At 35.4% G+C, this 22290-nt stretch overlaps 1 protein-coding gene across 12 annotated transcripts in view; it reads left to right on the top strand.

The window, feature by feature from the left end:
* The window catches only part of BRD1 (bromodomain containing 1), a 68067-nt gene that overhangs the window by 24008 nt on the left and 21769 nt on the right, over nt 1–22290 (top strand). For 10 of the 12 annotated variants that reach the window (XM_058420140.1, XM_040061307.2, XM_040061306.2 and 7 more), the window contains 6 exons: nt 3287–3443; nt 9694–9825; nt 12773–12901; nt 13835–14147; nt 14920–15180; nt 18386–18874. In XM_058420140.1, the coding sequence (XP_058276123.1) occupies nt 3287–3443; nt 9694–9825; nt 12773–12901; nt 13835–14147; nt 14920–15180; nt 18386–18874 (1481 nt within the window). The remainder of the gene's footprint in view (nt 1–3286; nt 3444–9693; nt 9826–12772; nt 12902–13834; nt 14148–14919; nt 15181–18385; nt 18875–22290) is intronic. The other 2 variants (XM_058420141.1, XM_058420142.1) reach the window with 2 other exon arrangements.

The following is a 22290-nucleotide window of genomic DNA, read 5'->3' as shown; positions in this document are numbered from 1 at the left end:
GGCTGGGGAAAGGAAGTAGTTCTGGCTCACTCAGTTGGCTGTGGCACAATTAAAACAGTTCTGAAAAGTGCTTTTGACATCTGTGTAGTTTTGGCATGTAGCTCTCAAAAACAAAAACAGGAATTGATACAACTGCTAGTGCTAAAACATCAAAAGGCTGCAGTGGTCATCAGCTTGAAACCTAATGCTTCTTTTATGAGACCAGCAAGATAGAAGCCACTGAATATCATTGGAACACAGTCACCTTTTCAAGAATTTTCAAATTCCTCTGTCAAGGTACTTTGTTTTAAATAACTGGTAAGTTTAGGAAAAAATATAGTTTTTTCTCCCAGTAGCTGGTATGCTTGACTTCCCTTTAGAAGATAATATAAAAAGCTGTTCTTTTTTGATGTGCTTATACTGGAAAAATTTCTAGTGTGGACAGATACCTTAGCAAAAAAATGCCTTTGCTGAGGTGTTTTCTGTAGTTCTGGGAGGTGCCCTAAGTTCGCTTAAGCCTTGCCTCTGCATTGGGGATTTATCAGTACAGTGTAGCAATTAATCCTGTCATGTCCAAGTCAGATCCTGGATTGCAAAATGATGAAGTCGTCAGACAGCTCTCCTTTATGTAGCCCAAATACATGCCTTTTTTTAATTATTATTCCGTATTTTTTTATTACATCTTGGGGAGTGGGGGGGAACGGAAGTGGAATGCATAAAAAATTCCTTTAGATGGTGGGAGCTACAAAATCAGTACCCAGTCTGTGTAACTTATAAGGGTTCTACAGCAACGCTGTCTCATTTCCCAAAAATGGTTGTATTGCCCATCAAAATTTGAAGTGCTTGGGGCAGTAAAAGTCTACCTGGAAGTACCAGGCTATGCAAAAGGATGGTTAAAGAGCTGTGATACAGGTTATAAGTTGTTAGTCTACCAGCAGATGTAACATCTTAGCACTAAGTTGATGGTGTAGAGGCTCTTCAGATATCTGCCTCATGAAGAGTTTTAGAGCTCTGTATTTTGACAAGTTGGACAAAGAGAAGTCGTTTCCAACCCCTTGTGAAGTAGTCTCTGTGCTCCAAATTGCCTTCTGTTTATTTATGTTTTGAAAGTTGGAGAGTGTCTTCTGTGAACATCTTTCTTAAGCTTCTTTTAACACTCTACTATTATAATTATATATGAATAGAATGGTTCGTTATGTGAATTGGCAAGTGTACTTAAAGCTGTTGTTAGAGATGTTTGCTTAGTCTTGCCACATCTGATGGGCATGAAGCCAAGGCACCTTTCTTCACGTTATGATTCTCTGATCTTTCAAAATAGTTGTGTATTTGGCTGTGCTTCTTTTGACTCAGTTCAGTAGGTTTTTACCGTTTCCAAGAGATTTGTGAAAGCAATTATTTGATTTTGATTGCATTCTATAATTGATTGTAATTATGTTGTTTGAAGTTTAGTAGGATCACATCTGTTCTGCATTGAGTAAATCTTTGTGGAGCCTGTGTCTGCCTTCCAGAAGGTGAAGGATGTACAAGACAGTCTGAAGTCCATCTGCAAACCTTCTAAGCTTTAAATTAAGCTGGAATTTTTCAAGAACGCCTAACTAGCTTAGTTATTAATTAAAAAACCCCAACAAACTATGTCATTGAGGAACTGAAGGGCACAATGGCACTGTAGTTTAAAGAAAACTTGGGTTTCCTCTGCCTTTACCTGATGACTGAAAACTTTAGCTACAGTTAGTAGCACTGAATAGAGCTATTGCACCTTATCTTCTACACAGTCCAAAAAACCCCAGGGTTAGATGACCTTTGGTAAACTCAAAGTACACTCATTGTATGTTAGTCTGAAAAATAATTATTTTTCCCAGATATTCTTAAAAATCATTTTACCCAAGGTTTACTTCTAACTTTACATTTTCTTTAGGTGTTTTGACTACTTAGCTTTTATCACTTACCTGCAAAACTGCTTTCTTCCTAGTACAAAAAAGGAAAAAGCAGAAAAGTATTGGTATGTAAATGCAGTCATTTTTGTTTAAATGTCTCATGGTACTGCTTTACAAATCAGACACTTCTTGAGTTAATATTTGCTTGGTTTAGTATTAAATTTTGGAGAATGTGTGGTAAATCCTCTACTATTGATTGTAGAGTTTTGCTATGGTTAGTAATAATATTCTGAGTGAAGAATTAACAGATTGCTTTTTTCATTGTTATTATCCTTTCTGTAACTGTTTTACATCTAGCTTTTCTTCCCAGCTCACTCCTGCCCCCAAATGAAGGAACCATCTCTCTTACAATACAGGGGGTTGGTAGCTTGGGGCATCTTGGATTCATTTTACAAGGGGTGCCACCAGTTACAAATACCAGCATTATCACAGAAGGAGAAAATCTTTTCATTCTACAGCTAGTAACATTTCTAACTTCTGTTTTGCTGTAATTTCAAGATACTGTAGGCACAGACGGCTGAAGATATGTTTCAGATAATTTTTTTTTTTTTAATGTTTTCAGAAGCCATTGTGAGACTCGGACATCTGTCTAACGTGTCATTATTTAGAGGAATAGTATTGTCAAATAGAGGAATTAGTATTGTGTGTGATGTTCATAAAACACTTTCCTTGAGTATTCGTAAATGAGTATATGAGTATTTACATTTGTTAAAAAGCAATTTTGGAGAAAATACTGATTGATTTTGATTGAAATACTTTGTTAACTGTTTATATAATCCTCACCATCTTCTGTGTTTGGTTATTTTCATTGTATTTGTGGGGTAAAATAATAATTGTTCCTGTGTTTTACATTTTTTGTTTGGTTTACTTGTCAGAAATTTAATATTAATAGAGTAATACAAGATTTTCATTGCAGGTATTTATGCAAAAAGTTTGAATATGTATTGTCTGTAAAATAAACTACTAATTCTTTCTGTAGATGGTAACAAATGATCTGATGATTTTCATAGTGATTTGGATCTTTTATCATTTTCAATAGGAAAATCGTTCTGAAATGCACGTAAAGCTTTATTATTAGCCCTAATCTGGGATTGCTCTTCCACTAATGGTTACAAAAAATTTGATTCCCTTTAGCTTTGTAAGGTATCTTAATGTATTTAGGAGAAAGTGCAGTGTCAAGCATATGTATTTGGTTGTAATTTACTGCTCAGATATAATTGTACCGGAAGGGATCTTACTGAAAGAAGTTAGTAACATAGTGACTACTTCTGATTTTACAGTATGCATTCATATGTATGTGATGTTTAACTTCCATAGATAAATGTTTTATGCTTTGCTGTGAAAAATACAATATCAGTTTTTCCATGTTTTAGATTAAATAAGATTATGAATCAGGTGGCCATTCAGCGAAAGAAGCATTTTGTTGAACGAGTGCACAGTTACTGGTTGCTTAAAAGGCTGTCTAGGAATGGTGTTCCACTCTTGAGAAGACTGCAATCCAGTTTACAGTCACAAAGAAACACACAACAGGTATGTGGCATACTTTTTACTTACAGGAAGAAAACAGAAAGTTTCTCTTTTATTCACTTAAAAATAAATCAGGAAGCTTAGCACAAAGCAAAAACTTTTTTTACTCAGAACTGAATAAATTCTTTACCCTATTCTGAAGTGATATTACCTGTATTGGCATTTGGGAATTATCTATTATTTTTGAAAATGTGAGATAGAAAAAAAAAATTGTGCAGCTTTTTCTTCGTTTCATAAAAATACTGTCATCACAAATATCATAATGCCATTTTTCTTTGATAAGTGTAGTTTTTTTTGGAACTCATTCTTCAGTGTGCTGCCAGATAAAAAAGAAATTATTTTATATTCATCAAAAGATGCGAAGCAAATGACAGTTGAAAAAAAAACCCGTGGATTTTAACAGGGTAAAGGGTTAGACAGCTAGTTTACAGTTTTCAAATTCAGATCTGTATTGCCCACCTTGTTTGGTAATAACAAAATGCAAATTGTTGATGAAGTTCAAAGACCTGTTTCAACTTCTTGGTTTTGCTTTTGACACAGTTAAGTGGGATTGTAGACAAGCATGAGTTATAGGAGCGTATGAATAAGTTGCTTAAAACCTTTAAAACTCCAGGTGGTCTGTTTTGGTTTCAAGTTACTGGATAGCTTAAAAAATAATTAAAACTTCTGAATTGTGTGGTTCCATGTGTGTAGACTTTATTATGCTGTGAAACATCATGATGTGGACATTTTTACTGCATCTCAGTTACCTTTTTTAATGGAATGGAATGTGTAGGTGGCTGTGTTCTTTCCATTCTCCTGGTGTTTGACTTCCTGTAAAATAGCCTGTAAAACTAAGGAATTAATTTTATAATAATTTACTTGTATTAAATTGAATTTTTTCCTCATCTGAAGTGGAACTGTTATTTTTGTTAGAATTGTGTTTCTGTTTGCTGGTTAAGTCATTGATTGGTGTAGTCATAAAAATACCGTGTTCAACATTGCCTCCTAATTATTTGATCTGTCATGTTTGTGTATGTGATTTTTTGTTGTTGTTTTGTTTTGTTTTGTGGTTTTTGTGGTTGGTTTTTGTTTGTTTGCTTGTTTGTTTGTTTGTTTTAGCTTTCTGTGTGGAAAAACTAATTAATCATTTCCAGAATAATTGGTATTGGAAAGGACCTCTGGAGGTCATCTGGTGCAACCCCACTCCTCAAGCAGGGCCACTTAGAACAGCTTGTCCAGCACCATGTCCAGTTGGCTTTTGAGTATCTCCAGGGGTGGAAACTCCACAACCTCTCTGGCAGCTGTGCCAGTGCTTGGTCACCCTTACAGTTTAGAAAAAAAATAAGTCTTCTGATGTTCATTCTTGCTTTGTGCCCATTGCCTCTTGTATGGGCACCACTGAATGGAGCCTGGCTCTATCTTCTTGCCTCCTCCCTTCAGGTATTTGTGTATCAGTGAGATTTCTGCCCTTTAGCCTTTTCACCCCCAGCCTAAACAGTTCAAGCTCTCTCAGCCTTTCCTTAGAGCTGAGATTCTCAATTTCCAGTTATGTGGCCTCCTTTTCGGTGGAGTCAGTTTTGAATATAAATCGACTAATTGTTTATCTTGTTTTCATTGTTTCTGTATTATTCCATTTTGAAGTTTGATTAATCTTTTACTTCTGCATGAGAGGTTCTGAAGAGTGATACCTGGCAGTGTACCTCATTAGTGTTGCATAATAATAGTTGAAATTCATTTATTCAGATAATAAACTTCTTTTTAAATGAGCTTGAGTCCATATAAAATACTAAAGTCAAGCACAGAAGAGTGGTGCTATTGTGTCAGTGTATAACTTACACCGCTATTAGTGTCTGAAAAATTTCATGATTCAGTTTTCTTCTGGGATGGCATGATAAGTTGGCAAGATTTCTATATATTGAAATAATGACTACCACAATAAAATTATTGTTGTAATTGATGTTTGAGTAAAATAAAATAGGCCTCTGATATTAGCATTTAAAAAATTCAGTTGCCAGTTTACACTTCAGTACAAACAGTATTTCTTTATTTTCTTTTCTAATTTGAGAATGATTCTTAAATAAGGAAATAATATATTCTAAATAAATTGGAAGCTATTTATATTGGTCTGTTAAAAAGTTTTGAAAAGTAAAACCTAGTTTCAAGACGCGCTGAGTATTAAATACTTCTGTTGATAAAAAAATGTGTATTTAGCTTTTCAGTGAGTAGCAAGTGTCCTGTGCATGATATTGTGTCTTTTCCGTAGCAGCTTCAATAACTATTAAAGCAGTCATAACTGCAAGGCATTTAATGTATTTTGTTATTCCCAAGTATAAACCAATTTATAATCAAGACAATAAACACAGCAATGGCATAGCTGTTATGAGAACACCTTAAAAATTTTAGATGGGCGTGATTATTTTGTTCATTTCAGTTCAGATGGGAAAATTCTTTTTGTTTTATGTGAAGGGTCAGAATATCAAGAAATCTATATAGATTTTTCAGTTAATCAAAGAAATATAAACAGTGATGTGATACAGATAGAGATTTCAGGATGTGTGGTGGAAAAGAGGTTTTGATCCCTCTCTGGTTTCTAGAACAAATTCGGCAAAGGGCGCAGACTTCATGATCTAGACTTACTTCCTAATAAATGTGTTTCAGAGTTCAGTTATAGTATGGTTGGGAAGGTCCAAGAGTTTTAAACCAGGCAAAAAGACCTGGACTGACTCACCATTTGCAGGAGCAAGGAACTCTGTAACAGAGAATGGTTTATACTCTCACTTCTTTCTCCACCTGGAAATTAAGGAAAAGTTTCAGAATACTCTAATAGATTTACATCCTTATTATTTTAGTTCTTTTCCCTGAACTTTAAGAATGCTGGAAGGAAAATAAGGCATGAAACGTAAGTGTAGAAGCTTGCTGCTGCTGTGGTGATGTTAGTTTAGAGCCGCTGTTAGAAGAAATAAAGAAGGTGCTGATGACTTCAGGTCACATCTGCACTGAAGATTTCATTAAGAACACAAGTTGCAACCACTAAATGGTTTTGTCTGATTGGCATACAAGACCAGCAGAGCATGCTAATAAAACTAATTGTATTGCTCAAGGTCCAGTTTCATCACTGTCATTCTATTTTTGTTTGTATCATATCAGGTTACAATCTCTGTAAGGAATGAGGCTGTTCTCATACATTCACATCCAGCATAAGGAGGGATATGGTGCTACACTGACAGTATTCCTGCTGGTGTGGAGACACTGGTAGTATACTGATGGTGAGATGAGGTCTCAGTTGCTGCATGTTCTTTGTGTAGACTTAAAAATGTTTTCCTCTTACCTCAGTATTAGTAAATGTGTAAGTTTTAGCTTTTCTAGGTAATACCGTGTTCAGCAAGAAGTAAGTCCATTGGAAAATCTTAGACTCAGAGAATGGTTTGGAGTGGAAGGGCCCTTAAATATCATCTAGTTCCCACCCTGCTGCCTGGACAGGGACAGCTTCCACTAGACCGGGTTACTTGATGCCCTACCCAACCTGACCTTGAACACTGTCAGGGATGGGGCATTAACAGCTTCTCTGGGCAACCTGTTCTGGTTTCTCTCTATCCTCAGTGTCAAGAATTTCTTCCTAATATGTAATCTAAATTTTCCTTTCAGTTTGAACTCACTGCTCCTTGTCCTGTCAGTACAGTTCCCGATGAAGAGTCCCTCTCCAAACGAGAATTTCTTGTGTCATCCACCAAATGAAACTTGGTGGGTCTCAGGACTGTTGTAGAAAGACTGACTTGGAAGAAAAACTTTCCTACCAGAAAGTTAATAGAGACTTTCTGTGTCAGAAAGGCAAAAATTTTGAAAGGAACTCTTTCTATCTTCAGTTTTTACTGGTTGATTGTTGGAAACCAGTGCATCATGCTCTCTTCAACTTGGCTGGACCTTTAAATCTAATTAAGGTATATGTTGTATGTCAGATAATAAATAAGTTAGGAAAAAGGAGAGTTGTCTTAGCTATTAAGCTGTAAACTGTCTGCCAACATTACTTTGCATATGTGTCAAAAAATTGGAAGCTTGCTATTAATCCCCAAGCCAGAGTGCCATTCAGAAAGGTAGTGTATGTATGCAGAAAAAAAAAAAAAAAGCAGGCAGGGTACTCTTGATATTTTGGGTCACATCTGCAGATTGACAAGTATGTGCCTATTATATGGAATGAAATTGGTAAAACTGGTAAAAGATTTTTATTTTATTTGAGTGCAACTGCACCTTGAGGTTTTGCCAAATACTTAAGGGTCTGAGAAACTTCCCTAAGGCCTGCTGTAACATTATTTTTTCTTTCCATATTTAAGTTTCCTGACTCACCCTAGAACTAGTACAGTTTGTTGACTTAGCTTTCATCGGTTCCCCAGTTTCTTAAATTATGTGGTTACATGCAGCAAAAGAGCAGGTTCTGAATGTTTGCAGGCAAAGGGAGGACAAGCCTTCTACTTCTGGCAATTTAATTTTGGTTCTGAGAAACAGTAGAACTGAAAAAATAGTACAGCTAAGCGTTGGGCTGCATTTCCACGCATGAGGTTTATATGCAGAGATGAAGAGGTTTAGGAGAGCAGCAATTAGTGGTAGTGTAGACTTCCTGTTTCAGTGAGTCTCTTGAGAATTTAAGGAATTGAAAATTATTGGAAGTATTAATATTCTTTTCTGTCAGCATTTACTTTGAACTATTCTGATATTCTGACCCCAGCAGTTAAATTATCTTGTATCTACGTAAAGATTTAACTCTCAGAAATAAATTACAACTGTCAGTTGTAGTACTCATTGGGAAAGGGAACTAGAAATTTCTAGCTCCAGTTTTTGGGTTGTTTTTCTTTTTTTTTTTTTTTTTTTTGGTGGGTGGGTGGGGGGTGGGTTTTTTTTAATCTTATTGAAAAGAGGAACAGACTTATTTCCAGATTGCTATATTCTAGTGCAGAAATAGTTGATATTTTATTTTCAACTACAGTGAAGTCAGAGATTTGAATAAAACTAAGCTTTACCTTTAAAAAGTATATAAATCAGTAAAATACAATGCCGATGACAGAATTATAATGCTGGCAAGTCTATTAGATAATGTTTTTTAGCTTCCACCTTTTGTAATTCTATTTTTAGAGTGAAGTATTTGAAAAAATTGCACAGTTTCATTTAGATGACCTATGGTACTTCTAAATCATTCTTTTAAGGAATTTATGGCTTTCAGTGTAATAATTTGTAGTGTTGGTTGTTGTTCATCTGCTTAGCCACTTTATTTCTCTGTTTTCTATATATAGAAGTTGATGGGATTTACTGTTCTAGTTTTTAGAACACCCTCCAAGATGACTTGACAAGTGTATATTGCATTATGCTAATTGTGAGCAGGCATGCAAAGTTTTGGATATCTCTGAGAGATTATTTTATAAAATACTCATTTTTCAAATGTAGTAATTTTCTAAAGCAGATGTTTCTTTTGTGTACTTGGTACTAATATGAGAAATTCAGTTTCTTTATGGCCTTATTTCTGTTGAATTAGATTACCAATACCATTTGCATCCTATAAGTAGTATTCTAGTATCCTCCCTTTTCCTTATGAAAAATAGTAAAGGCAAACAAATACTCTGGGTTTTGTATGTACAAAACAGTCTAAATACTGCAGGTGTTTAAACATTACTTACTCTGAAAAATGTGTGAATTAAATTCTTTCATCCATTTTCCAAAAGGGTTTCTTGCTGCATTATTCACATGTAGTACCATTTGAAGTTACTATATTATCTAATAAACAGCTTCTCATTTCCTGTTCTCATAAGCCATAATTACTCTGTTTTGTTACAAGTGTGTCCTAGTTCTGCTGGGTGTGACAGAGGTGGACGGTGTTGACCACATGAGTAATTTGTTTCTATCAGGCTGGAGTTTCTGAAGAAACTGACGGTGTTCACGTAGTTCGGATTTTGATGTGAAAAATCCTGTATTGTATTTTGCAGCTTGTTGTGTTTCTCGGTTGCTGATTGCTGTGTTGCTTCTTCTTCTGTCAGTAGCCATTGCCATAGGATTGCTTTCCAGTTTAGACTTTGTTTTCAATTGCACCCTTGAGTAACTCTGAAAGATATCTTGACCACCTGTTTTCTGTTGTTGCAGCCTGAAGCTTATGAGCAAGTGCCATAACTACAGGACAGTCATTTTTCCTTGCATGTGCATATGTTTTGTAATTGTATAGAACTATTTTATAAAAAGAGCTAGAGCTATGTATTTTTCATTTCATGGAAATGTTTTAATTCTTTTTTAGAGAGAAGATGATGAAGAAATGCAAGCATTAAAAGAAAAATTGAAGTACTGGCAAAGGCTGCGCCATGATCTTGAAAGAGCACGTTTATTGATAGAACTCATACGTAAGCGTGAAAAATTAAAAAGAGAACAGGTAAATGGTGAAACTTTCTGAAGGAAAAATAATTTAAGTATTCTCACACACAGTATTTTCAGTAGAAGGACAGCTGTATTTTAATTCTCACATAGGGCCAAGCAACATATGTACATTTGTGCACTCAAACTATTTAAAATACATAAAATTTTCACAGAATCATAGAATGACTTAGATTGAGAGGAGCATTAAGGATCATATAGTCCAATCCCTCTTCAGTGAACAGGAACATCTTCAACTAGGTCAAGTTGTTCAAAGCCCCGTCCAGCCTAACCTTTAATTTTTCCAGGAATAAGGTATCTACCACCACTCTGAGCAACTTGTTGTTCCAGTGCTTCACCTTTGTAAAAGATTCCTTCCGTATATGTAGTCTGAATCTACCTTCTCCTGTCACTACAGGCCCCACTAATCAGTTTGTCTTATAAACCCCATTTATGTACTGAGAGGCTGCAATAAACTCTCACTTGGGCCCTCTCTTCTCCAGGATGAACAGCCCCATTTCTGTCAGCCTTTCTTTAGAAGAGAGCTTCAGTTCGAGCATATTATGGTGCTCCTCTGGACTCACTCCAAGAGCTTTATTCCCTTATGATGGGGGCTGCAGAACTGGATGCAGCAGTCCAGGTGGTTCCAAATGAGGGCAGAGTAGAGGGACAGAATCACCTCCCTTGACCTGCTGGCCACACTTCTTTTGATATAGCCCTGGCTACAGTTGATTTTCTGGGCTGCAAGCTCACAGTGCTGACTTGTATTGTGGTTTTCATCCACCAGTACTCTCAAGTTCTTGACAGGGCTGGAGCCCTTAGCTGATACTGATACCCAGGGTTGCCACAACCCAGGTGCAGGAGCACCTGGAACTTGACCTTGTTGAGCCCCATGAGATTCCCATGGGGCCCACTTGTTGAGCTTGTCTGGATCTGGATGGGATCCTGTCCGTCAGGTGTGTCAACTGCACAATCGATCTTGGTGTCATCTTCAGATTTGTTGAGGGTGCACTTGATCCTTTGATCTTAGTCATTGAGGAAAGTAGTAAACACTACTGGTTCCAGTACAGATCCCTGAGGGGGACCACTCATTACTGATCTCATTCCAGAGTTCAAGCTATTGATCACTGTTCTCTGGATGCAGCCATCCAGCCCATTCCTCTCCTATGGAACGGTCCGCTCATTGAATCCATCTCTCTTCAGTTTAGTTTAGGGAGAAGGATGATGTTGCAGACCACGGCCGTAGAGAAGTCCAGATAGATGACATCTTCCCTTGTCTGCTGCTAGAGTTACTCCATTATAGAAGGCCACTAGGTTGGTTAGGCTCAATTTTGCCTTGTGAAGTTATCCATAATGCACTCCAGGAGTCTTCTGCAACTTGTGCTACTTTTCCAGGTGTCAGAGTGGTTGAAGTCCCCAGCGGGACAAGAGCCTGCAAAAGCAATGCCTGTCTGTACCTGGAGGAATAAGTCTTTGTCAATAGGTTCCCCTAGATCTGAAATAAATACAGGGTTCCTTCTCTCACCTTGGTGTCTAAGCTTTCATCTTGCTCATGGCTTTTCCTGAGACTGCTCTTCACAATATATTCATTTCTCAATGTAGAGGGCAACCCCACTGCCCCTTGGTATTCTCTTGGCCCTTCTTATCAGCGTGTAGCCATCCCTAGTCACACTCCAGTCATGGTATTCATCCCACCAAATTTCAGTAATGGAAATTAGGGCATAGCTCTCTACCAGGACTGTGACCTGCAGCTCCTTCTGTTTGTTGCCCATGCTGCGTGCATTGGTATAGAGAAATTATTTAAAAATATATTCTCTTAGACTTGGAAAAACTATTGGTTTCTGAAGAACTGTAGAAGATTTGATCTATTCAGGTTTTCTCAATGCATGTCCATATACTTAATATCCCTTTTATCCTCTGTCATGAAAAAAAGCAGAAATAAAAGCTGCATCTGAAGTCCTGTGGCATTCTGCAGTTATCGTTGCCAGGGGAAGAGATTTGAGGAAGTGATAATGGAGAAAGATAAAATCTTATATGAGAACTCTGAACACAAAATGTTTGCACTTAGGGTTTTTTAATGGTCCTTATTTGTAAAAACCATTTCATTTTCACTTTTGCAAACTGTGTCTGTTCATTGCAAGCTAATATAATCTGTCGTTTCGGAGTGCTTTCTGGAATTTATGCATCATTCATGTGCGTTCATGGATCACTTGCTTTACACGTGTATTATTATTTATATACATGTATTTTCCATGTGTGTTTGTTTATACTTCATTTACATGTTTATATTATATTGATATATATACACACAACTTTAATTTTTCATTAAGAATTTACTTCAGCTATAGCTAAAGACTGTTTCATTGCTGATAACTCTTTAAACGGCCTGAAAATTAAGCTGCAGAGAAATTGAAGTAGTGTCAAAAATAAAAATTCTGAAGGATGTTCAAGTATTTGAAGATGTTGATTCTGGTTTTTGAAATAATTTTCTTGGAATTTATGTAGAACATTGTCTTTCCACTTGCTCTTTGTTTTGGTCTTGTGTTGCCTATAAATGAGATTCTCTTTTTAAATTTTGAATGTAGCAGTACAACTGAAATTTAATTTAAAACGTTGCCTTTAAATTCTTACTATTTGCACATTAGTGGTGAATTATGAAGCTGTTATTATGTAGCATTTTAAAAAAATACATTTAGAAGTGGAACAAAATTCTTAAATATGAAATACAAATTTGAGTTCTGGGAAGCTGGAGTTGAAGGAATGAGAATTATTTTTTCTTATAAAATCATTAGCTAAAAACCTTTGTCAGGTAAATGCCAACTGATGATACTGAAAGTAGTACATAACCTATTTACTTAAATGTATTTATATTTTATATCTTACCTAAAATACTATACTATTGCAGCTAAACAACTTTAATACAGCGTGTTAATGAAAAATGCTCAGTTGATCACTTACTCCTTTAGGTCAAGATTGAGCAGGTTACTATGGAACTTCAGCTTATTCCATTCACTGTTCTTCTGCGATCGGTTCTGGATCAGCTGCAGGAAAAGGATTCTGCTCGTATATTTGCTCAGCCAGTGAACCTTAAAGAGGTAAATTTACAGCTGTGTTTCCTGATGTTCACATGTGGCCTGATGGCACTTAAGTAGAAGAAACAAGGCATTACAGGCAGAGTTAGAAGCAGTATTTAATCTTCTAACACTTCTCCTTTTAATCTTCATTCTGATAATTAACATTATGAGTTATGGTGTAATACTATGAAAGCCTTTTTATGTTAATATACCAAAATAATTTCTGGGAAGTACTTGTAAGGTATGTTGGGTACGTACTGATACTTTCAGTACAACGATTTTGGTAAAGCAAATCTGAAGGATATCAAAAATTGCAGTGCAAATACTGTCTTCTTACTTGAAGGTGTAACTAGACAGAGTATACATGTGTGTGTGTGCATATACTGTATACACATCTGTTTATTACACATAGAGCCATTAAGATTTAAGAAGACCGCCAAGATTGTCAAGTCCAGTCTTTGACCTAATACCACCATGCTGGCTAAACCATATTGCAAAGTCCCACACCCATTTGTTTTGAACATTTCCATGGGTGGCAGCTGCACCACTTGCGTGGGGAGCCTGTTCAATTCTTAACCACCGTTTCAGTGTAGAAATCTTTCCTAATATACAACCTGAACTGCCCCTGGTGCAGCTTGAGGCCATTTTGCCTTGTTCCTATCATTAATTGTCTGGAATTAGGAGTACATAAAACCACAGAATTCCCAGGAAAAAGTAGTTTCAACATCTCTTAGTAGAGCTCAAACTTGTTACCCGAGACGCAGAATATTGTAACATGTAAACTTCTGTTGGCATGCAAATGTTTGCAATATCAAGATGTACAATTCTATTTTTAATTTCTTGTGTTGAGGTGTTACAAAATACGTTTAAAAAAGTGGATCAGTTAGTAACTAATGTTACGTGGTCTGTAATAAAACAGTTTTACCCATTTGTGTTTTAAATATTTATTCAAAGGTTCCAGACTATTTGGATCATATTAAACATCCTATGGATTTCTCTACCATGCGAAAACGGTTAGAAGCTCAAGGCTATAAAAACCTCACTGAGTTTGAAGAAGACTTCAATCTGATCATAGATAACTGTATGAAATACAATGCAAAAGATACAATATTTTATAGAGCTGCAGTGCGGTTAAGAGATCAAGGAGGTGTGGTTCTCAGGCAAGCCAGGCGAGATGCTGAAGGAATTGGTTATAACAATGAAACTGGAATGCACTTACCAGAACGGCCTAAACTTGAGTCACCCCAGCCTTTCTCTTGGGAAGATGGTAAGATGTTTTTCAATCATTTTTAAAAGTTACATTTTTCATTGCACACAGCATGTATTTTCCATACAGTTGTTCAGGATTGTTGCTGTTCAGTTTGCTAACTAGATTCCTCATGCTCCATTGAAAACATTGCTTGAAAAGAGTTTTGGTGCTTCTATTCTACCAGATTTGTCTTTAGACATAAGTGCTATCTGGATTGTGATTTTGGCAGTGTCAGAGCCTAATTTAACAATTTAGGCAGAAAAAGTTTTTGAGTGCTTTCTTTCACATGATTGTTTAAGCTTGAAAGGCACGGAAAATAAATACCGGTGTCCATAAACTTCAGCACGTTCCTAAATAACCTATTCAAAAAATCAAGCATGTTTGTAATACAAGGAATTCAATTTTTTTTTTTTTACATACACGTGAGTTTTCTAAGGTCTGGCAGTGCAGGAGAATAATTAATACATTTCTTTTATAACTGTAATTTTGTCCTTTTCTTTAACAAGAAAGAATTCATCTGTTAGAGTGGAAAGGATTAATTATGTCTTCCTTCTGACCTTGTACTTCTTTTCTCTACTACTTAGTTATTTTGAGCAAAATGCTGATTAAGAAAAATAGTTAATATATCGTTAGAATTGATTTCAACATTTCTGACTGTAAATAGGTTTTTGACAGTATTTTTTTATTTTGGCATGCAAATTCAATTTTTTTGCTCCTGTTGGTATTACTGTTCTGAGAAACATCCTGGGAAATGCTAACATGTTTTCAATCGTACGTGTTTTGACTTCAGTGGATAGGTTACTGAATCCTGCGAACAGAGCACATATGTCCTTGGAAGAACAGCTGAGAGAGCTGCTAGAAAAACTTGATCTCACCTGTGCAATGAAATCCAGTGGGTCAAGGAGCAAAAGAGCAAAGCTGCTAAAGAAAGAAATCAGCATTATTCGCAACAAACTCAGTCAACAACACAACCAAGCTCCTCAAATAGAATCAGGTATTGGAAGTTTCGAAGAAGAAAGTGCAGCATTAGAACAAGACGGAGAGGAAGAAGGTAAGATTGTAAACCAGGTTTAAATAAGTACTGTTCTGAACCACTTCAGTCAGGTGCTCTGATGGGAGCAATAGTGTGAATTAAAGAATTCGATAAATTAATATGAATTAAATTTAAAATCCTGTTTTTAATATTAAAATAACAATCTTAAAATATGAAAATAGCGGCTTAATCACAACAGATATTTTAAGAGTAGAATGATCTTTAAAAAAACCTCCCTCCGTTACTTTTCACAGTAGCAAAAGTTTCCAAAACGTATATGTTAAAATCAAAGTGCAAACAATCTCCTATGAAAAGCAGCTGGAAATGCCTGAGTGGAAAATATCTTTGTACTTTTGGAAATACCCTTAAATGTCAAAATGTGTATTAGGGATCATGTGAGCCTAGGTCAGTGGTAATGAAGACTCTGGCTGTTGTACTGTGTTTGTAGCCTTTTTTATTCACTACTCCAGGCTCTAGGGAAGGAGGGTGGATAGGCTTTGGGGTGGCTTACTTTTTTATCTATTTTAAATAAATCTAACTATTGATAAGACTTAACAAATTTCATGTTGTAGAATCAAATCAGCTGTATCTGCCCAGCTCTTCCCCTTTTGCTTCTCTTCCTCAACGTATTTGTCTCAGAACTGTGTCTACTCTTGGCTAATTGCCGTTGATTTCAATGAGAGCAGTGTGCTGGGAGGACTAACAGCATATTTTAATTAAATATCATATTTGCATCTTTAGCTTTTACATGATTTTTCTGAGGTTTTATTGCTCATTTTCAAATGATGCAAAGAAAATCTGTCACTCGGATAACAATTCTATTGACTTAGTTTCATGACTAGCTCTGAGAAACTAAACTTTTTTCTTTAGGAAAGTTAGAGATGTGTTTCATTTTTGAATTAGTGCATTGAATAGGAGGAGGAAAGAGCTCGGGGGAAAGTGGAAGCATGGTAATAAATAAAGTAGTCTCTATTTGTTGTGGCTTGATGCTATCAAAATTTTTGAAAGGTGAAGTCAATAAAATGATAGTCCTTAACTGCCATTCAAACATCAACTTAGTGTTTAATTCCAAACATATAACTTGCTGGAGATTTGAGCATTGGTAGAAAAAGTGTGCACGCATCAGCATGTTATCTTGTTCTGAGGATTTTAAGTGTTCTCAAAATGTTAAATGGTTTGGTTTTTTTAAATTTGGGTATTTTTTTTTAATCTCCAAGTGATGATGGTATTAAATATAGTTCCTTAGGAATGTGGGATTTGGCACCTAATAAATCCACAACTTTTTTTATTTGTAGCTTAGCGTTTTTATGCCACAGCCTATCACTTCAGCTGTTTATTGTGAAAAAAGTAGTCCAAAGTGACCAGTAGTGGTTTTCTGATATTTACACTATGCTTTAAAAAAAACAAAACAAAACATGATGAATGGCATGATCCAAGGTTGATTGGTATGGTTGTTATGGTTCTGGTCTAGTGGAGACTAATAATAACTAGTTCAAACTTCAGTTCTCAAACAGAAAGTACATTGAGGAGTAAAGAAAAAAAAATGCCCCCAAAGAGATAAGTATTAAAATCCTGTGTCCAGGATCTACAGGAACTGACTTTGATAGAACTGTGAATTACCCCCTTGCAATTCTGTTTCCAGTCTTGGATCGTGTGAAAAATACAATACCAGAATAACCCCATGAAATTTAGATTTTATAGCTAAATAATTCTCAAGTGGTTTTATGTTCTTAAATCTTTCTGTGAATATTTTCTAATTAGTTGTAAGAAAATAATAATTTGATCACAAAGAAAGTCACCTTAGAGATTCTAATGTATAGGATTTTTTAATGGCTGGTAGTTTAAATGTGCTTATCTGATGGTACATTTCGTTCTACGGTCTTACTGAAATATTAGTTACCAATTCTAATACCTGTGTGCCCTCAAATGATGTAAGCACAATCACTCTGTATTTTACAACCAGGTATTTTTAATATGAACTGTGCTGTTGTTTGATTAAACCTTAAGCAATGGGGTAAAGATTTTTCTGCACTTAGAAATCATTGATTTCCAAGTAAACATTTCTGGGCCAAAACCAAACAAAATAAACTGCATGCAGAGGACTTAAGCGTTTGGGGATTTTACACCTTTGTTCAGGCAGCATAGAAAATTTAACTAAGTTTAAATATTTTATGTCATAGCATAAATAGTTCGTTAGTGTTATACAGTTGTTCTAGAATAAGTATTTCCTTTCTTATATTTTGAAAGATTTTTTTTGGAAGCTAGAAAGATTTTAACATCTTTTTGAGTGGATAATTACGGGTTACGATATCCTTCTGTTTGTATTAGAGAATGCTGCAATAGTAGAATGTTTATTTTCTTTCCTATTATTTGTGAAAAAACCCTAAAACTACTTTTATACACTCGCTGTCATATCTCTGTTGTCTTTTCCCAGCATAGATTTAGTGGAATTGAGTGGGACATGATCATATTGAAAAAAATTAAAATGTGGGGGGAAGGGGCCAGGACAAAAATGGTAGAGGGTGGTTTTGCTGATTTCTCATATCAAATCTGCATTATCAAGTGTGTTGTCAACTAGTGGCTAATCAAGCTGCAAGATTTTGGGGGTGTTGGGTTTTTCTTCCCCATTTTTATTACCTTTTCTTTTTGATAGATAAAACTTCTGGTCACAACTGTAAAAAGCTTTACAAATCATACCCTTGAGTAGATTTTTTAACACATTGTAGTTCACTCAAATAGAACAGGTTACAAGTACTTTTTTTTAATGGTTAGCTGATAAAATTTTTCATAGGCAGGTAAAGTGAATATTGATAAGGTGAAATAGATAAAAATGTATGTTATCAAAAATTTTTCTTGAATGGCAGTATAATTGCATTTAACAGATAATCATCCACCACCCCAACTTTCTAATGAAAAAAATAGATTTTGTAGTTTTTTAGTTAATGAAACTAACATAACTGCATGAGAAGAAGAAAATACTTATCCAGGTATAAATTGTTAACACCAGCTGTATACATCTTTTCTACCCCTGTTACATTCCCAGTATAAAAGTAGGAACTACTAACTAGGACAGATTGTTGCTAGACAAGTTTTGGTTTTAAAATGTTATGCTTTGTTTCCAGACAACAATTTATTTGGTGGGCTGCACATTTATAGTGAGTTTTATAATAGACTTTATAACTACAGGTTTTCAAAAATCACATTCTATTTATAATTTTTTCAGGAGATAAATCTCCCCCTAAACTTGAACCATCAGATGCATTACCTCTTCCTTCAAACTTGGAGACTAATTCAGAACCACCAACCCTCAAACCAGTAGAACTCAATCCAGAGCAGAGTAAGCTTTACAAAAGAGTAAAATTTGATAATGAATTATATAGTACTTCCATTCAGAAAGAAATAAATGGACACACTCCAGAACACTTACTTGACAGTAATCTCAATGAGTCGACTGTTTCTGCTGTAGCTGAGTCATCAACTGATGTAAACAGACGTACATCCATTCTCTTCTGCAAATCGAAAAGTATAAGCCCCCAAAAGTCTGCAAAGAACACTGAAACCCAGCCAACTTCTCCACAGCTAGGGACCAAAACCTTTTTGTCTGTAGTCCTTCCAAGGTTGGAGACACTTCTGCACCCAAGGAAAAGATCAAGGAGTGCATGTGGAGATTCTGAGGTTGATGATGAGTCCCCTGTAAAGCGCTTGGATACAGGTAAATGTTTACAAAACTTATTTGAATGGATGCATCTGGAAAGTTAACATACTTGTTAATTTTTAAGTACATGTGATTGTTAATCTTCAGATTTTAGCACTTGAAACATGATCTCCTCACAGTTAAATAGTTACTGTCAGAAAATTATTATTCATTTTTGTGTTGGCCCTGGACAATTAGACTTACTGATCCAAGTTTGGGTTCTTCAGTTTTGTCACATAATCCAAGACAAGTTTCATGATGCAGTTTTTATGATCACACGTATGGGTGTATATGAAACCTGTAGGAAAGATGAATTGGCTGCTTTTTTTTTTGCAAATTCTCTGTTAAATTACATGGAAACTTGACATACCATGGCAAAAATAGAAGGCTTGTAAGCAGGACCATGAAAAATACTTCTGCCCTGTATGACTTCATTTTGCTGAGTATTAATCCAAGCATATTTTTACATTATGAAACTGATTACTGTGTATGAGGCACTTTGTATAGCCATGTATTTTATGGAAATGTTAAAATCCCAACATATAATCACACTTCATGTGTTTTTTTTTTTTTCTTTAGTCTGTACACTTTAAGTAGAGTTGAAGGTAAGATGGTGCTCTTAAAGAGACTTCTCTAAAGGATTTTAAAGAAAGTGTTATCTTGATACATTAGTGCAGAACAGCTCAACACATTAATTATATCTTCTCTTAGCACACCATAGTTCTATTTATTTGAGAAGCTCATATAAAACTTTGAGGAGGAAAAGCAGCATGAGGAAATTACATACAGCTATTTCTTTAATGTCATCCATGGCCATTGCTATGACTTTTATATTACCTTTGAAATAAATACTATGTTGTTATGTTGGGAACCCTTATGCAGGTATCAAAACAGCATGTATGGATTTTGTCTCTTTGAATTAAAGCCATAGGAGTTCAGTTTGAACATTAGGTGTGAAGATGTGCACCAAAAGCTAGGGGAGATGGGAGGTTTATTTGGTGGGAAAGGGAAGTGTTGATTTGTAGATGCTTTTTTGTTTGGTGGGATTTTTTTGTTGTTTTGAATAACAGGATTTTTGGGAGTCTGGGATGGTGCATTTTTTTTAATTGGTTGGTTGGCTGGGGTTTTTTTGAATGATCAGGTGAGGACAGTAATGATTGAAATGCTGGAATCGTGCCAGGAGAAAACATTAGGTAAGATTAACAAGGGGAATTGTCTTTCATTTATATTTTGGGGGTTTTGTTTAGTTTGCCTGTTTGGAAAGCCCCAACTTCCATTCATTTTCCTAACAGCTTGGAAAGAGCATGCAGATTTGATCTGGTACTTTAGTTCTGAAGTAAGTACCAAGGGAAGGCAATGTGATAATAGAAATGAGTTAATCTTTATTAATAATATAAAAAGCTTTGGTTTCCAAATATCCTAATTTGGAAGTTTATAATCTAGATAATTTCATTATGTACCTCTATATAGATTGCATTTTATCACACACAGTGAATAGTTTTCTGATCCTAGATCACACCAGGAATTAGTACTAATTCCTTGGATTTTTTATGTTAATAATTGTGAATTCTTTAGGGGAAGAAAAGGTTTTTATTTTGTAAGAAAACTTACTTTATTCTTAAAGGGGGGAAAAAAAGCAACAAAAACAAAACCCACCAGATTTCTGAATGCATTTAAGTTCAGCCATTTTTCTTTCTCTCTGTAGAGTTAGGTGTATGTAGAGCAAATATGCTTTTGATTTTCTTCAAAACTAACAACCCAGTTACAGAAATAAAATCCAGAAGTTAAAAGATTTTCTATTGTTATTTTGAAATAAATAGATGTAGTTTCTTCCTGAAGCTGGTAAAGATATAAAGGGAATTAAACTTGTGTAGAGCTAATACTTAGGGGGCATTTATAGTTAGAATTTGTGCTTGTTCAAGGAGGGTGAATTGAAACAGTTTGGCCAGTTAGTATTCACCTGAAAATGTTGTAGTTATTCTTTAATAGTGTCTTGTGTTTTAAGCATATATGGTTCATACAGATGTGGCAGTTTATCAGATCTTATTTCTTTGGTTAGTCTTCCTGTTTGCAACCAAACATTTTGCTTTCACATAGGAAATTTTATTCCTCATGTTATTTTCAAATTTTTCTCCATACTCATTTAAGCAATTTGCAGGTGGCAGCTATCTTGAGCTACAGTTCACCAGGAAGCCAGCACAAATGTCAGATACTTACCAAGATTTAAAAACAGTTTAGATTTTTTTTGTGTATGCAGCTAGTATTGATTCATGCAGATGTCTGTGTTATAATAAAAATGCATTAGGTGATGTATACAGTAGTACATTCTGCCTATTTGGTTATTTTTTAGAAAATTTAATCTCATGCTGTAGGTAAAAGTATTTTTATTCAGTAGAATCCAGCAGAGCTTTTCCTTCCAGAGCCATCCAATCATAGGAGAAGGCATGCAACAGGCTTCTTGTGTGGATTGACATGAGTTAGCAGCTTTGTGGGAAATCCCTGCAGTTGAAACTGAATTACTGTTGCACAGTTTTCTTTGAATGGTGTGAATATTAACTATCCTTAATTTTACTGAATAATTAAAATAATAAAAGAAAAAATAATTAAAAAGAACCTTGCTTAATATGCAAAGTATCAAAATTTTTGAGTGGTCAAGAGCTGCATTGTCACATATTTCTTTCTTTCTTACCTATCCATAGCCAATATGAGGGGTTTTGACATTAAGGACATCTTGTTTCTGTCCCTTACTCTTCAGTCTCCTCAGTGTTTCCCACTTCCTTGTCACTCCTATATTCTTGTATGACAGAGCTCACAGGAACAGTTTATTTGGTTGAGTAAAACTGCACCTGCCTGGTTGTTTCATTATTCTTATGGACTGTTTTTATTGTGCTCTCTTGACTTACATTTGGGGTTGATGTTTTTCTAGTTATTTTAAAGAAAGATGTATAGGATCCAGTGACATACTCCTTTGTAACTGTGGTGTCCCACATGCTGTTGGTTTTTATAGACAAGATTACTGAAATGCCAGCTCTTTCAGAATCAGGGGACTATTGAACAAGATGAGTTAACCTTCAAAGAGGATTGAAAGCAGTTCATTTCAATACTTTGACCTTTCATATGTGAATCTTTAAAATATATGAAGCAGGAGTGTAGTCTAATCTTAAATTTAAATTTTTTTAGTGGTCTACTAGGGCATTTACAGAGTACATCAATCCTTGTAGTGCTCTGTAGGAACTGACAGCTGCATAGCGGGAGACGTGTTTAAAAATTTCCTATACATATTTGATGTATTTTGGGTTTGCTTCACATGGTATCTAGCAACAATTTCCAAAAGAAGATTGTTGGTTTACTTAGGAAATTTTCATGACATCAGAGATTGATGTACGATTCTTGAAGGTTGGGCACGTCAAGTCTTAACTGTGACAAGTTCAATA

Source organism: Hirundo rustica, chromosome 4 (genome assembly GCF_015227805.2).
Source record: "Hirundo rustica isolate bHirRus1 chromosome 4, bHirRus1.pri.v3, whole genome shotgun sequence".
Classification (NCBI taxonomy): Eukaryota; Metazoa; Chordata; class Aves; order Passeriformes; family Hirundinidae; genus Hirundo; species Hirundo rustica.
This window is presented reverse-complemented; position numbering and strand designations above follow the sequence as displayed.